Source organism: Cheilinus undulatus, linkage group 5, assembly GCF_018320785.1.
Source record: "Cheilinus undulatus linkage group 5, ASM1832078v1, whole genome shotgun sequence".
Lineage (NCBI taxonomy): Eukaryota > Metazoa > Chordata > Actinopteri > Labriformes > Labridae > Cheilinus > Cheilinus undulatus.
Genome location: NC_054869.1, coordinates 14303546 through 14320236, shown reverse-complemented (window position 1 = coordinate 14320236; position 16691 = coordinate 14303546). Strand labels below are relative to the sequence as shown.

The following is a 16691-nucleotide window of genomic DNA, read 5'->3' as shown; positions in this document are numbered from 1 at the left end:
TAAAAATCCAATACTTTTTGATACTATTTGAAAAGTTCAGATGGATACATTTTTTTTTGCAACTTTAATTTAAACATATTTTAATGGGTCAATTGTGAAATGAAGTGTGGTTATGGAAATATTAAAGGGTTGCATGGGGCTGTGGTGGAGAGGATCAATGCTGCATCTTTCACAATGCAATCCTGGCAACACCTATGGCTGCATGTGTCAGTATTATAACCTTCTTGATATGAGCAATTTCTTAATCATGGTGCAAGCTGGCTGACTGGCTGACTGGCTGGCTGGCTGGCTCAATGGATAGAGCTAGGTGATATCAGAACATTCAAAGAATATTCATGCACTTATAATTGACTTCTCTACCACTATAAACTGGAAAAATGTACCAAACAGGGACAGGCTTTCATACATGCACTATTGCATTATGGGAAATGTAAGCTTGATAAATGATAGAACTCCGTATAAAGACCCAAAATACCTTATCAAGATATAATAACTGAGATAACCAAATGATAACCTGGGTTGATAACTTGGAATGCGAACAAAGGTGTTAAATCAGTGAAAATAAAAATAGTACTCACCACTCTGTTTGAAGAAAAGACAGTGGGAGGTTTTCAGTGTAAAATAGAGTTTTTCATAGATTCAGTTTGATTTAGAACATCTGTTCTTCTAAGTACATTTGATGTTTTAAAAAGGCCAATAAAGTAAAATTGCATGGGTTATTGTATATATGTTATAAATGTTTATTCATGCTAGTATGGAACTATGGGTCTGAAATAAAGTATGAAGCAAAGTTTGGCCTCTGTCACGCTGAACTCTGCCTTCACTCATTTCAATGAAATATGATGCTTCAACTCCCAAACTACTTTGAACAAACATCCTTCTGTAACAATGATACAGACTTAGATGCTTTTCATTGTTGCTTTTAATGAACAATGGAAAGTTTCATCTTACTGAAATTAAACTCGACAGGTTAAATATTAAAATGCCCTTACTATCTTCTGTTTAACTGGAGGCTTGTGATACTGATCTACTCATCACCTCTGCACATACATCTCTTGTTTAACCAAAGCTGCAATGTTCAGTCTGCTCCACCAGATGAGGCTGGCAGTCCATATTTCCTCTGACTTGTGAGCCCAACATGGGCAGATCTAAAGAAAGACTGAGAGTAGATCAGTCTTCTAATAAATGGAAAAATGTAGACGTTTCTTTTATCCTAGTTTTATGCTACACAATAATACACATAACAGCTTTGAATGAATGTCTTACACCAAAAAGTTATGCCATCAATAAATACAAACAAAAAAAGCTGTGATTTGTGGAAGTTATGAAACTGCCCAGTGCTTACACAAAGTGATATTAAATTTACCAACATGTAAAATACAAGTATCGCAATAACAATTCAATATTAAAAATGGAGGATTAATGAAACCCTAGAGACAGGACTGGATGTGGAGGTTGTGATAACCTTTAGTAATCCTCTTTCACTTCTAAGATATCAAGTTTTTTCCAGTGCATTGCACTTTCATAAACTTTATACAGAGCTAGGTGGTCTGAAGTTCTGTTTGCAGATAAAGCAGTTGGCTGAATGTGCCAGCTGCAAAATCAATTTAAGACTGATTCTGTTTTCTGAGTATTGTAATTTTGTTTTCAGGTATGCAGTTTTACTACAAGTCCATAATGTACATGTTTTGTGCTTTTTCATATTTGGCACTGACTCAACTCCACTTGGTTTTGCTACCAGGCACTTTGTTTTTCATTACAGTATATACTGTGAAAGTACCTCCTCTGTGAAGGCATGGTTGTCATAGTGCAGTTGTGCAAAACAATGAAATCCAACAAAACAAAAATAGAGGAACCTGAGTTGACAGTGTAACTGGTTCATCTTTTTCACAGCAAGGAGAAAAGTTTTGTTCCAGAAAGCACCGAGAGAAAATACTAGTGAAAAGGACCAGAGAGTTTGGGAAGTTACACAGCAGTGCATAGCTATGATGTTTTATTCACGTGTAGGACATCCCATTTGCAACACTGTAAGTGACAATACCCTGACCACTCAGTTGATGTCACATTTTAGTATCAGCTCAGCTTACTCAAAACCTCACCTGAGATCATACCAGAAAAATACCAGGTATCAGATAGCAGGTATGATCCGCATAGAAAATAAAAAATACATATCAGCAGGGTTGAGATGAGTCGAGCCGCTACCACACAGTGGAAAAGCACCAGTAATGTATACTCTAACATCCTGTGAGGAACTCCTAGTTTGCGTTGATTTTGGCACCTCTTGTGGACAAAGTCATACCTTTAATTTCTATGCTGATCTTGTGCTTCAAATTAGGGGTAGACCTATTATCTGCCTGGCTGATAATTGATACCGATTAGCATTTAGCCGATTGTCCATATAAACATTTTTTCCCCCAGTAATCGGCTAAAATCAGTTAATTCAAAGGTGTGCTACTTTGGCTTCACTGCAAGGTGAAGGTCCCCTCTGGTTCTGTTTTCACTCTCTCCAGTCTCACCTAATGTCCTGCTAACAACACAATCTGCTTGGTCTGATGTCACATAACTACCTGCCATACAGCACTGAGGTCTGGGTGGCACTGACATAGGGAGTGTACGGCATCACTTCCTGTTTCCTGCTGCTACTGTGTTGCTCTGTGCTGTTTATCATGTTGGCAGAACTAGTGCTTATTTGTTTATTGTCCTTAGTATTTAAAACATAGTTTTACTTTGACACATTAAGTACATTTAAAAACATTTTGATAGTTATAAAAAACGCATAGCAGTTCCAAATATCAATTATCGGTCACATGCATTACTAACTGACAGTATTGATATTGACCCTGAAAAACCAATATTGGTCAACCCTTACTTTAAATGCAGATATATTTTGGGGCTTTTTATGCCTTTATTTAGAGGGGAGGAAAGTGGAAACGGGATGAGAGATTGGGGGAGAGACATGTGGGAAAGGAGTCACAGGCCGGATTGAACCCAGGCATGGGTTGCAACCTGACCACTAGGCCATCTGGGTCCTGTTTTTCTTTGAACAGCCAAACATTTTACTAAAAGAGAATGGATGCCATGGAAAATCTAAAAAAAAAAAAAAGTCTGTTTCTGTAGCGTGCTGGTAATTGTTTTGTCTGACACCTACCTCCCTTCCTGCAGCACTCTGAGAAACTTACAAGCTAAAACTCTACACAGAAGCTTTAAAATGTTCTCCAATTTTTAATAAAAGTGAAAGAACACAGATTAATTATTCAGCAGGAACAGGTCAGATGCTGTTGTAATGTTATACAATAGGCAGAGAATCAGTTCCTCATTTAGTGAAAACATGAACATGAAATGCCTTAATACTTAATGATTCACAAAGTGAAGCTTGTGTACTGATTTACCACTTTCTACTTTGAATTGTGCAACAGCAGAAGAGGGATAAATGTTGTGTAAGCAATGACTATTGTTGACAACAGCTTTAAAGAGGACTTTGTGCACCACTGATCAGAGTCCAGACAGGTCGGGGTCTTCATTCAGATAGTCTGATGACTGCTACTGTCTGTGGGTTTCTCTTTCTTTTCCTCTATGGCTGCATCTGAGTCAGGCTCAAAATCTCTCTTCTCTCTGGATTCCTATCATGTCTCCGAGGAGCTCGGCTTCATCCTCCCTGATCCTCTGGTAGGTGGAAAACCCCAACGGATAAGTTTTCTTCTTTTCCTTTGTACAGTTTTTGCATTTTACCTCAGACACAAGCAGTCAGTATAAAATATCTGTCAGCAAACCTAAGCCTGTGAAACCACTAAAATCATGAATTGAAGTGGCAGTATGTCTTATTTCGGCTTACCTATGCAGTCATTTGGGTGAAACTGGATTAAATGTATGCATGGAAATGTGATGAGACTTTCTGTCTCACTAAGAGAGCGTTTACAAAACTGTGAACTCGTGGCTAGGGGAATTGATTGAGACCAATTGATTGAAGGAAGTTAAAATCCGGCATTGTTCCTGTTTGAGTCGTGTGATAGACATTATACTGAGTGCAGTGAGTTCACTGAATCCCATTTATATAGACCACGCAGCAAGCCCAAGGTCATTTTGCATTTTTAACATATAACAAAGGAATGCAAATTTAAAAGCTTTTGATTAGAGGATTTTAGAGAACTTAGAGGCCTTTAAAAGGAAACTATTATGTTTTATATTGTTGCATTATTTGACCTTTACATCTATGCACTTTCTGCCCTGTTTACACTGTCTACACATGATCAGCATTCTCTTTTGCTTACTTCCAATTTAAAGGAAGAGCTCCCCGAATACTACCAGCCATGGATGGATATTGCCCTCAGAATTCCAGAGCTGGTGCACTCTCACGAGTTACGCTCCCTCATTAACAAGGTATGTGGGACAATAAACTGAGAAGGACAGCTCTATCTTTTTATGGAGTCATGGTTCAGTGTTGATGCTCCATATCTGCAGATGCCACTGCTGAACAGCCAGTTTCTGCAGAAACACAAAGAGTTACGTCTGGCTCACTTGGTCCTCAGCTCGATGACTATGGGCTACATGTGGCAGGAGGGAGAAAGTAACACAGTCAAGGTATATCTATGTGTTTGATTCTCTCATATTGACTTTCCCTCTTCTTATCTATCAGCTGTCGCTGCTTCCACATGTACATGTTATATCCAAACCTATAATCTCCATCAACCTTCCTCTAAGGTGCTCCCAAAGAGCCTGGCCGTCCCATACTGGGAGGTGTCACAACGCCTCGGACTTCCTCCAATTCTCACCCATGCAGATGCCGTTCTGGCTAACTGGAGGAAGAAAGACCAAGATGGGTGAGGACAGCTGTCTTCTAAATGTTACACCTCAAAAACAAACCTCAGGTTTACATCTGTTCTCTTTGCTTTTCATGCTCATCTTAATGCCACCTGTTCTAGACCCTTTGACATGGAGTAAGTGGATTTACACATTTAACTCTACTCTTCTACACTTAATATATCATATTGTTCTGAAGGTGGTTGTTCATCTTTGTGATGCAGGAACCTGGAGCTGCTGGTCAGCCTCCCTGGTGGGGAAAGCATGCAAGGTTTCTTTTTGGTTACTCTGCTGGTGGAGCTGGCTGCAGTACCTGCACTGAGGGTAGGGAGGCATCTTATATCTGTGCTGAGTCTGAGGTTTTGTTGTTTTTAATTTGTTGAGTAGGGGAGCATGATATTGTATTTTTGCCAATATCCGATGTGCTGATATTTACAAATTCATTTTCACCAATACTGATATTTAAATGTAGTTAGACCCAAAACTTCAATCCTTAAAACACACAGTCCTAAGCTTGAGGAAGAACGAATAAACAAATTTCAGTGCTTAAAACACATTTTAAAGTGTAAGGAATGAGGAAGATTAGAGAAAAAGACTTCAGCTGACTTAGGTCTGTTGATCCACCCTAACACTCCACAAACTTATATGTTTGTACAGCCAATATCTACAGCTGATAAAGGCCAATTTTTACACACAAAATGTAAGTTGTTAATATTGGCTGAAATTTTCACTTTCAAGCTAATATCTGCCAATACTGATATCCTGCTGATAATATCTTGCATCCCTTGTTTTGACAATAAAACACCTTTAGTTAGGGTTACCATAATATCAAAATTTTAAACCTCACTACAATACTAGTAATAATCAAACAATACTGATATTTGATATGATATATATATTTGTTTTGATACCACGGTTGTTTACAACTTGCACTTCAGTCAGGGACACTCTCTTCATAGATTTAACTTTTCCTTGCTAAACTGATCAACAGAATAGTTTTTCTTTGTGATGAAGGCTATGCTCAAACATGCTCCCTGGGTTATCCAAGCAGCATGTTTTGACTCTCATGGGAGTGCAGTGCAAAAAAAAAAAAAAAGTGTGCTAAATGTGTGCTGTATGAGGGTGCTTCAAAAGCTTTAAAAGGAACCCTGCATGTTCAGGCAAGTTCATCTTTTTGGATAGATTTTTGTATCTCTTGTATGTATTTTGAACTAAAAAACTCACTAGATATCTGCATTTTGAGTAATTTGGGTTTATAAACTCACCAGGATGCCGCCATGTTTTTGTCTGCGCTGCTGCTGTGACATCACAGTTCTGCAGCGCTCCTTGCCGTTTTTATGCGGTAACTGCTGTTTCAGACTGGCAGCCCATGAGGGCTGCATCTCAGAAACACAGCACGTCTTACGAATGGAAAATTAAAAAATTTGAGGTCTCTTCTATTTCTTATTTGCACCATGAGCAGTTATCTGTCCATCTAGACAGGAAAATGATAAATACAGAGTCATATTTACCTTCTATTTACATCTGCAGAATATGTTTGAAATCTGTTTCTTGATGAACCAGATGAAGGCCACAAGCTTTAATGTGTCTGTTTAATAAAGTTGTTTATTGAGGTAAAACTTAGGAGGAATGACAGAACTCTGTAACCTTGCAAAGCAGATGGATACGCCCCTTTCTTTGTTTTTCCACAGACAAATCCATCTTGCAAAGCTCCCATCTGAACCGTTTGGGCCTGGTTAGAAAGTGACAGGACCAATCAGTGATGAGGGGCAGTACTTTTAGGCGCAGCAGAGTCATGACGTAAACAAGCAGCAGCAAGAGCTGGTGCAGTTATGGGGGAAGAGATTGGTGTGGATGCTGCTAAAGCACCAGTTTTATCAGAATTTGATGACATTTCTTTGTTAAAAGAAGAACAAAGAACAGCAGTGAGTTGTTTTCTTTCCAAAAACGACAAAAGTCGAGTACTTACATGTCTATAGTTGTCATGTTTCGCGTTAGTCCTCAGTAGCTGTGCACACGCAGCTCAATAGCAGCTATGTCATGTGTTTTGTTGCTCTTATTGGCCCGTAGAGATGTGACAGACCAGAACGTTCACCCAATCACACTCCGAGTTTTTTTCAAAACCTCTGCCTTTTCTCAAACGCTTCCTATTGAAGCTTTCCCAGATGGATGTGTGAAACACATGCATCTGGCGTGTCAGATTAAGAGCTTTGACAGCAGGGAGAGAAAACCAACACACAGCAAACTCGTGTCTGGTATGAAAGCTGTTATGGCAGCAACAGCTACAAGCAGAAAAACTGTTTGAAAAACGATTACTGCATGGGAACAGCAAGGAGCGCTCATAGGGAGCGCTGCGGAACTGTGATGTCACACTATGAGCGCAGACCAAACCATGGCGGCCTCATGGTGAGTTTATAAGGTGAAATTTACTCAAAATGGAGATATCTAGTGAGTTTTTAGTTCAGTATACATACAAGAGATACAAATATCTATCCAACAAGAATAACTTGTCTGATCATGTAGGGTTCCTTTTAAGCAATAAAGGAGGAGGCACAGGAGGTAAAGCTTTGCCAGCTGCAGTGCAGTTAATTAGCATTGACATAGCAGGGATTGGCGAGAAGGAAATCATATTTAAATGGACCACCTTGTTGAGAAATCAAGCTATGATTGGTTGAGAGTGGTGCAGACAATAATTCAATCTGCCAATTCCAGCTGGGGGTATGAACCCTTATATCGTTCCTGAGCTAACACTAAGCTTCATAAATATATCAGCAAAGTTTCGCTATCAAAACTTCCAACATATTTATCAAATTAAGCTTCAGTACATGTTGATATTGCCTTTTTCACAAAACAGTGATTGTAGCCTTTTAAAATATGCAGTAATGAAAAATAGTGCTAACAACATTCATTAATCAGAAGACAAAATGGGATTCAAAATCGCACTCTGCCGCCATCACATGACTATCAACGGTAGCTTTAAAATTTGATAACACATATGCTAAGTCTTACTTTTTATTATTCCATCCATCTCAAAGATCAACTCAATCTGGGACTGATTAATAAGTGAGCAACCTGCCATTGGTCTCGTCTCCTCTTGTGCCTGTCTGAGCCTGCCATGTGAAATCTTTTCTGTTTATCATAAATGTCACTGTTTCAAAGGCTTGTAAAAAGTTCCAGTGCCATTCAGAAGCACATTATTTCAGCTGTTTTATTACTATTATCAACTCTACTTGTAGGATATAAGCGATTAACTGCTAATATTTATTAAAAAGTCTGCATGTGTAATGAGCTATTTTTGCTTGAAAATAAGACAAATCCACTTGCTTCTATTTGAGTTTCTGCAGTAAATCGATCAAATGGAGGTAATTTCATAATGAGCTTCTTTGACTGGCCCTGTTTTGCAGTGCATCCCTAAAGTTATAAATGGTATGAGGTGCAGTAACAGTGAGGCTGTGGCCACAGCCCTGGAGGAAATCAGCCAGTCCATGCAGGATATGGCAGATGCACTCAAACTAATGCACGGTATACAACACACAACATACAAGCATACATCATAATCCTGATCAACAGGTAATTTAACTGTGTCATTCACTGCACTGTTTTTAACCCAGTTTACGTGGAGCCTTCTGTGTTTTACGGCATTATGAGGATCTTCCTCTCAGGGTATACGATCTTTCTTTCTTCCATTGTATCTATTAGTTTCAAATATTCAAACATGTAAATATGTCTGAAATTGTGTGTTTGTGTCTGTGCTCAAATACATAGGTGGAAAGACAACCCTTGTATGCCAAAGGGGCTGGTTTATGAAGGTGTAAGCACAGAACCGATGGAGTACTCAGGTGGGAGTGCTGCACAGAGCAGCCTGCTGCACTGCTTTGATGAACTCCTTGGAGTCAAACATGAAAAAGAGAGTGGTAAGATGGAAGATTTCTCCCTTAAAATTGTCTCTAACAACATCAAAAATGAAAGAGAATGACCTCATGTAATGCTACTTGTCCTTATGCAGGTAGCTTTCTTACCCGCATGAGGAACTACATGCCACCTGCTCACAAGCAGCTGATCCATGACATCTCACTGCAGCCCTCCTTGAAGAGTTTCGTCTTGCAGCAGGGTAGCAAGCAGCTCAACCAGGCCTTTCAGGATTGTGTCACAAAACTGCTGGCTTTACGCAGCTACCACATCAATGTGGTCAGTCGCTTCATCACCGTACCCGCTGCCCGTGCACGACAACTTCGCAACCAGAGTCAGGACACCAATGGAGAGATGATCAGCAAAGCACCCACAGCTCTAGAAGAGAGGGGCACAGGGGGGTCAGGCATCATGACCTTCTTAAAGACCGTCAGAGATCAAACAAGAGACGCCTACCTGCCTGAGAAAACGACTGATGTGGACTGAGGACAAGAAGCAAAGTGTCAACAACAGCACACAAACTGACAGTAAATCACCTCTTACCCAAAAATACTAATTTAAATGTCATTAAAAGGATCATTTTGGCAGAATGTGAGCAGCAGCCATCACTTGTCTTACATTTAGCTTTGTTGTGTCTGTAAACAAACCTCAGCCTAATAGACATAAGTGATACCCATCAGCCAGTCCAAACCACAACTCAAACCGTTCCTGTAACTCTCCATTAAACTCAACCACAAACTTCTTTCTCTAATCCAACTGGAACCCCAAATATGCATCAGACATCTACTCCAGACCAACAAATCATGAGGACATTTGGACATCAAGGGACCGAAATATTTCCTTGACCAACATGACTTTTTAAGGAAATGATTTTGAAATTAATTTAAATGTGGCTTAGAAATTTAAACAGCTGGTTGGTGTCTTTTTAACTTGAAAATGCAGGAGCTGTTATTGTCCCACTTTCATCACCCATTTAAGTTACTGCTGTAAAGTAAAAATAAAAAAAATAGCTGTTAAAATATGTCCATTTAAGTACTTTTAATGCTGTTAAGAGAAGCCCTGATGGAGCACAAGGGGATGCATGTGAGTTCATACCGAAAGAAGGTTACACTGGGTATGCCTTCCAAAAACAAAAAACACGGGTGATACCAAAGGCAGGCTGTCCACATTAATAACAGTTATTTGAAAAGGTGTGAAATCCACACCTGCTGAATCCTCCTGACACACTATGGCATCAACAAGCTGGAACCTGACCTTTCCCTCTCACAAAATAATCCTCCTCTGTTGCGTCTTTTCTCTGCAGTGTGTGTGCTTGTCATGTCGAAGCACAATGCACAAAGCCGAGCAGAGATACATCACTTATCAGAGCGGTTACCTCAGCACTCCTGCTGTCCTCCTCCAGCCCTCACATGCCCCGTGATACACACTTCCTGGACTGAGTGTGGAAAGCCCGGAGTAATGAAGGGAGGGATTGTGCCATGAATGGCTCATGCTGTGTAATCTTCACCTTCCCTGGCTCATCTCCACCGGTGTTTCATTACAATAGCAGGCTGGCAGGATCAGATAAGGCAGACAGTGTGGCAATTAGACATGACAAATACTGTGGGCCTGAGCGATACACCTCATTATTGTCCTCTTTTCATTCCCAACCAGTGCAACATGAGGACAATGGAGGAAAAAGGAAGGAGAGAAAATTACAAATGCAGCCTGTTGAGATTTAACAAGATTCTTTGAGGCTTTTTGGGCATTTTAGTCTGGTTGAAGAGCATATGTTTTGAAGTTTGAAGTTTTTATTTCAATATTGTGTCATACATACAGTCATGTGTCCAGTCCACGTGGGCTTACATGACACCAGTAATTTAAACAAACCAGGGTGAGAGAGTATAGTAGTTTTTTTCCATTGTCATAGATCAGAAAAGGAGGATGGAGACAAACTAAAGATTGATAAATTAGTTCAATAAAGTGTCTTGTTTTCTTTTCCAGACTTTTGAAACAAAATTAGCAAGTTTAAACATATCAAATTTAGACATGTATTCCCATTTTTACTCATTAGGTGACTGCAGAATTTTAGGGTTTTAACAAGCCATTTTATGACGCAGTCCTTCTCTTAGGTCATGTTATTTGTAACAGTGCAAAATAAAATGGGACTCTTTACATGGTTTTGAGTTTTATATGTTGTTGTGGTGCAACTGATGGCTCTATTGAAAATATCCAAACAACAAAAATTGAAATATTCAAAGAGTGATGGGGAAATGTGAAATGGGTTTCTTTTACAATATGAGAGTGCTTTGTGTGCTTTTCTGAACAGCAAAAATTGAATATAAACAATGTTTTTGTTTAATGTTGAGTCAAAAATGTTTTGTTATATAGAATGTATCTTATGCCACATTTTCCTGACAAGTCCAGATGGCCATCTTATATCCAGGCATAAACTAAGAACATTATCCCTGAATTGCTTGTGATAAATAAACAACATCTGCCAGTGAGGCAAACAAAATTTACTTTTCTTTAAATGAGATAACACTCTGAAAGATTTTTGTGGTTATTCCAAGCAATTCAAGCATTATCTTTTGTATTCTTAAACTTGAAATATTAGATTGCTATCTGGACTTCCCAGGAGAATTTGTCTTAAAATTATTGCACTTAACAATTCTTGACTAGTGAAAACTTCTGCTTCCAACAGATGTCTCTTTTCTAATTTGTTAAAACAAAAATATGTAACTTTTATACCTTAAAATAGTACTTTCTTAGACAAACTCAAAGTACATTAACTTTCAATTCATAGAATAGTATCCAACTCATTTTTTTAGCATATGTAATGGGGTGCAGAAAATCATTTAACTCTAGTTATGTTTATCAATACAAAAAAAAAAAAAAAAAAAAAATCCAGCATTCACCAATAGGTCACATATATCCTTGCCAATCTACAAGTAAGCTTTGTAAGTCTTGAAGCATACAGACCAATCTCAACTACCATGGAATAAGTACTCTCTCCAATGCAACTATTCAGCTATGGACTACAAAGTTAGTTTACACTGTCAGATAACAACCTGACTGCACTTTGAACGTGCATCAAGACTATACATTAACAATACACCTTCAAGAATGATCTGCATTCACAACTTCCTGCCTCTAATCAAATGACGGCCCAAACATAATTTCTGTGGTACAAATGCTTACTGTGCTTTATTTGCTGCTGACAATAAGAATGAGTAAGGCAAATTAGCCAACAACTAAGAGGTTACTGGCTTCTCTAACACTGGTTTTTCCCCCTCATATTGTCAAACACATGCTTCTAAAGAAAATGCTGACATATTACTGAGCAAATAAACCTTGTTGAGTACTGGTTGGATTGCAATGACAACTCGGTTCAAGATGACAAGTTTTGAGCCTGGTGGAGTCAGCTCTTCTATGTGAACAATAGGGTCCAGCTTGCACTTGAGAGCGTTTCCTTCATGTTCATTTTTGATGTTGTGTAATCAGCAAAATAAAAGCCAAGATTCGGGTCACTTTGGCCTTCATTCTGAATGCAACCTAAAGGCTCGTTTACACTCTATGTTAGAAACCCATACGGATACAAACTGACTGTTCTGTCAGTACTCAGCATTCATTTCATCCGTTTTTCATCTGTTCTCTTGAACTTACAGATATGGAACAATTGTAACAATACCACCACTAATCGTGGGGGCAGTGTTGAGCAATACAGTCAACAGTTCAACTCAGACTTGCAAAATACAATGAACAAGCATCATTAGAAAAAAAGCAGAATTTAATCAAGTTTTCGGAGGAAATATTGTAAAATATTGAGCGAGTTGTTAGAAAATAACAACATATCAATGATCAGCTCACCTGGGCACAAAGACAACTACAAAAGCATAGCTGAGAACAAGATGGACTGTTCTTCCTTCACTCCATGGGACAGACAGAGGAGCATCTAAGTAGCTCCAGGATAGGCGGCAACCTCTAGTAGATTCGTTTTTTTAATGTCCACTCCAACATACAACATGAGGGCAATGGTTGTAATGTTTCAAATACACTAATCTATTTTCGTACATGCATAGAGTATAAAGGAGCCTTTAAAGGGGTACGTACAACAGAACTACTGTATGTGTGTTTTAGGACAGTGCATATGTGCTCAGAGTCCTTTGGAGGGTGCTAAAGTGCACCAAAATGAATTACTTCATATTGTTGCTTTAATGAAGCAGTATTAAGCCCATAAAGGCCTGTTTGACTTCTAGGTTTTAACACTGCAGCATGTGTAAAAGTTTCAAGGGTCTTAAGGGTGTGTATCAGTTTTGCAAGACAGTGATTAAAGTATACAACCAAGCATATATTGGCTATGTAGTTATTCATGCTTCACTGACAAGTTCTAGTCCCTGAGGAACAGTTTTAAAACAACATGGCAGGAAGAGGTGAGGAGGTGAAAGGTGAACACAAACTAGGCAGGGATGGAGAGCTGGGTGGCAATGACGACAAATAATGTGTTCACAAGTCACAGTGATCTGATTAGAGCCTTCTTCCACAGCCAAAGCAAATAATCCCCTTCCTTATTGCCTGACTGTGGGGGACTCCCTGACAACCCAGCGGTAAACACAGGCTATCTCTAAGGATGTCTTCATTGTGTGATCAGGACTGGGCCTGCAGCCCTGCTGTAGTTTCATCTCCTATCACAACCAGCCAAATGTATGCATGCACAAACCTGTTTATGAATCACTCCTGATGTACTTACAGTGTTTTGAGATGCATTACAAAATTAAGAATGGCAGGTTTAGCATGATGTAGTACTGTTTTGTCTTAACTATCCCAAATAAATTGATAGCAAATGTTATTTAATATTCAAGTCAGTGAACTCTGCATATTAAATGAGTGACTCTCCTCAATAGCAAAGGGCATCTGGAGTCCCTCTTGTTCTCATAAAATCTTCTCAAACATTCATATTCCATCTATCAGAGCCGACAGAAGCACAGGCGTTGGTTCTCCCTTTGGTTAGACAATTGGATATCTGTGCCTCTGTGGTTAACCACAGGATATCCTGGATTCTGTTATTTCAAAATTGAATTTATGATGCTGCCGCTTACCTCAAGCCAAGCAAAGCGGGGACCTTTTCTCACCCTGTGAGTGAGCGGCCACAATGGCAGCAGCTGGGGATTGATTGTCTTTGGCGTGCACACAACAGGCGTAGCTGGGAATTATGGGCTACATGTGCAGGGCAGTGGGTGACTCTGGGCGTTTCACCCCTTTGTGCTCATCTGGACTCCACTATCTTTGTCAAACATCTTTGCCTTCACACCCACAGGTCAGGCACGTTTTCATTTTTCACTTAATGGACAGTTCGGGCGCACCCTCAGTCATATTTGAGCTTTATATCTTCATTATCATCCGTCATCACCATTGTTTCTACTCAGTGCTCAAAACCTACATATCTGAAAAGGTCATGGAGATTTAGTAGAAAAAATAAAAATACAAAAAAAGAGGTTGGGTTGATTTAAGGTCTTTGGATCATTTGATTTATCTCAGGAAAGGGAGCTCTACATGTTAACAGGACGCCATGTAATTATTCTTCAATCTTCCATGATAACAAGAAACTGGCAATATGTTTGAAAGGTTTTTATTAATAAAAACTATCAATCAAATAATTCAATACATGCATTTGTTGATTATTATCTTTGGGTTTTTGTTTTTAAGATCAATCCCAGCAATTTGTCTTGAGTATATAAAAACTTACCTTCCTTGTTTATTTAAACAATATGACTTGTTTGCAGCTGAAGTTAAACATTTCTTGTCATACGAATGTTTTTTTTTCCTTTTAATTGTAGTATAATATCTTCAAGGGCTGCACAATGTTGGATTTTTGCCAATATCTGATATGCTGATATTTACAAATTCATGTTGACCAATTTCAGTACTGATATTTAAATGCAGTTTAGACCAAAAACTTTGGCCCTTGAAATTAAATTTAGTCTTAAGGAAACAATGTCAAACTTAGGGAATGAGAATAAAAAAACAAAAAAGTCTTCACTCTATTTGTCCATCCTTAAAACTCCACAAATATATGCATACATATGGCCAATATTCATTTCCAACACAGGTTGATATTGGTAGCTGGCCAGCTGTAAATACTGATGGAATGTGTATATCTGCTGATACTGCTAATCAACTTTTTGATCTAGTCTAAGCATATATCGATATCATGCCAAATCTTTATCTGTGATTCAAATGTGCTTAAGGCCAATCAGTTATGGCGGACACTGAGAAAACTGCAGTCACAAAATGTAATGCTATATGATACTATACAACACCTGACATCACACATAGCAACATGACACAATATTTTGCATTGTTATGTTACATCACATAATATTACATTAAGTTAACACTGTTATGTTTTGTTGCTATGCAGTATAGTATGAAGCAGGGGTGGAAAGTAACTAATTACATTTACTCAAATTACAGTGATTGAGTATTTTTCAGGTGCTTGCAATTTTTTGTAGTACATTTTGAAATCAGTAATTTTAACTCTATTTAAGAATGTTTTTACCAAGGTAACTGTACTTTTACTTGAGCACAATACTCTTTAACTTTTTCTACCTCTGTTGACTACATCAGCACATAGCAAGAGAATGATTCCTCATCTCAAACCAAAACAGCAAAAACTGGAGTGTTAAAACCTAATGTTAAACACTCCTGGGTTGATTTTAGCTCCTAGAGTGTAATTCTAACTCCATTTATATCATGATCGAAGTTACCCACCAAGTTAGAGTTCCCTTCTGTGACTTTGATTGTTGCTTTGGTTGCTCTTTAAGGACACAGTGCATACTCTTCATCAGCATGCAATTAACTTTCTAGGAGGTTGACTCTCTGCTTTGTTCTTGAGGAGACCCACCTTGTCATAGATTTTCAAGAGATACTGCAGCTCTGTCATACTGTAAAATATTCACACTCTCAAAAGTGTAGTTTAACTACATGTAGTGTGGACAAATATAGACATGTTTTAACTCTGTATAAGTCTAATTAACAATTTCAGTTTTATGTGTATTTTAATTCCTCATAGAGGTGTGACTTTACTTGAACAACCTGGCTGGAGATCTATTCTCTTGTTATTTTTGCCAATAAGGAAAGATCCTATTTTACTCTACAACTAACACAGCAGCTATTCAGTGCTAAGTACTTTGAGTAAACCTTGGATTAAATACTTCTGTACTTTTACTTGAGTACAATTACTGACTAGTTCTTTTACTTTAACTTAAATAAATTTTAACCAGAGTAACTGTGCTTTTGCTTGAGTACAATACTGTTGTACTTTTTCAACCTCTGGTATGATGTGACATGACATGACATGCTACATTATATGATGTTATAAAACTACGCAATATGATACACATGCCATAATGATGATTATATCAAAATACAGCAATTCTGTGATAATTTATATTTAGCAAGACAACCATATTATATATTATGACATCTAACTAAATAAAACAGAGCAAATGAAGGATTATAGATCTATTCACTTGGGTTTGGCATCAGTTTCACCTTTTGTCGCATTTAGCTTCTTATCCTCTTTAAGTGTTGTCTATAATTACCCCAGTGTCATGATCTCCTTTTATCCAGCTATCAACTTCGTCTTTTCTTTCATGTTATCCTCTTCCATGTGATAAGTGGCACAGTGAGGAGTCGAAGTAGTGATACTGTGAGTGAATCTGGCAGGGGAATCTGTTTTTGTTTTTAAATGATGATGGTATTTCACCCTAGCAATTTGATGACTGTATTGTAAGAGTCAGAATGACAACATACTTCCTTGCTGATATTCTGTCTCGGCCAAATTTCTGGCAACCCTCCTAAAGCCATGATCATATCCTGGTTGGTGGATCATTACCCCAGTAGTGCCATCATTTATAAGGTTTCCATAGAAACATCTTTTAAGGACTTTACTCACTTTCTGACTTTACTTCTTTTGCTGGTTACTCACCCCTGAACAAGACATC

At 38.4% G+C, this 16691-nt stretch overlaps 1 protein-coding gene across 2 annotated transcripts; it reads left to right on the top strand.

Moving 5' to 3' along the window:
* Positions 1–3256: 3256 nt before the first annotated feature.
* On the top strand, positions 3257–13017 carry ido1 (indoleamine 2,3-dioxygenase 1). 2 transcript variants are annotated; one of them, XM_041786469.1, is made up of 10 exons: positions 3259–3666; positions 4282–4377; positions 4459–4578; positions 4699–4817; positions 4920–4934; positions 5022–5121; positions 8202–8319; positions 8409–8460; positions 8563–8711; positions 8804–13016. In XM_041786469.1, exons 1-10 carry the CDS (start codon positions 3574–3576, stop codon positions 9190–9192), a joined length of 1251 nt encoding a protein of 416 aa, XP_041642403.1. In that variant the 5' UTR covers positions 3259–3573; the 3' UTR covers positions 9193–13016. The 2 variants fall into 2 exon arrangements, with proteins under 2 accessions (XP_041642404.1, XP_041642403.1); XM_041786470.1 differs by lacking the exon at positions 4920–4934 and having other exon boundaries at positions 3257–3666; positions 8804–13017.
* The last annotated feature ends 3674 nt before the right edge of the window (positions 13018–16691 follow it).

Coding starts and splice junctions, on each gene's coding strand:
- ido1 (XM_041786469.1), top strand. CDS start 3,574: ATGGCTGCATCTGAGTCAGGCTCAAAATCTCTCTTCTCTCTGGATTCC. Junction 3,667..4,281: donor TCATCCTCCCTGATCCTCTG/GTAGGTGGAAAA, acceptor TCCAATTTAAAG/GAAGAGCTCCCCGAATACTA. Junction 8,712..8,803: donor CAAACATGAAAAAGAGAGTG/GTAAGATGGAAG, acceptor GTCCTTATGCAG/GTAGCTTTCTTACCCGCATG.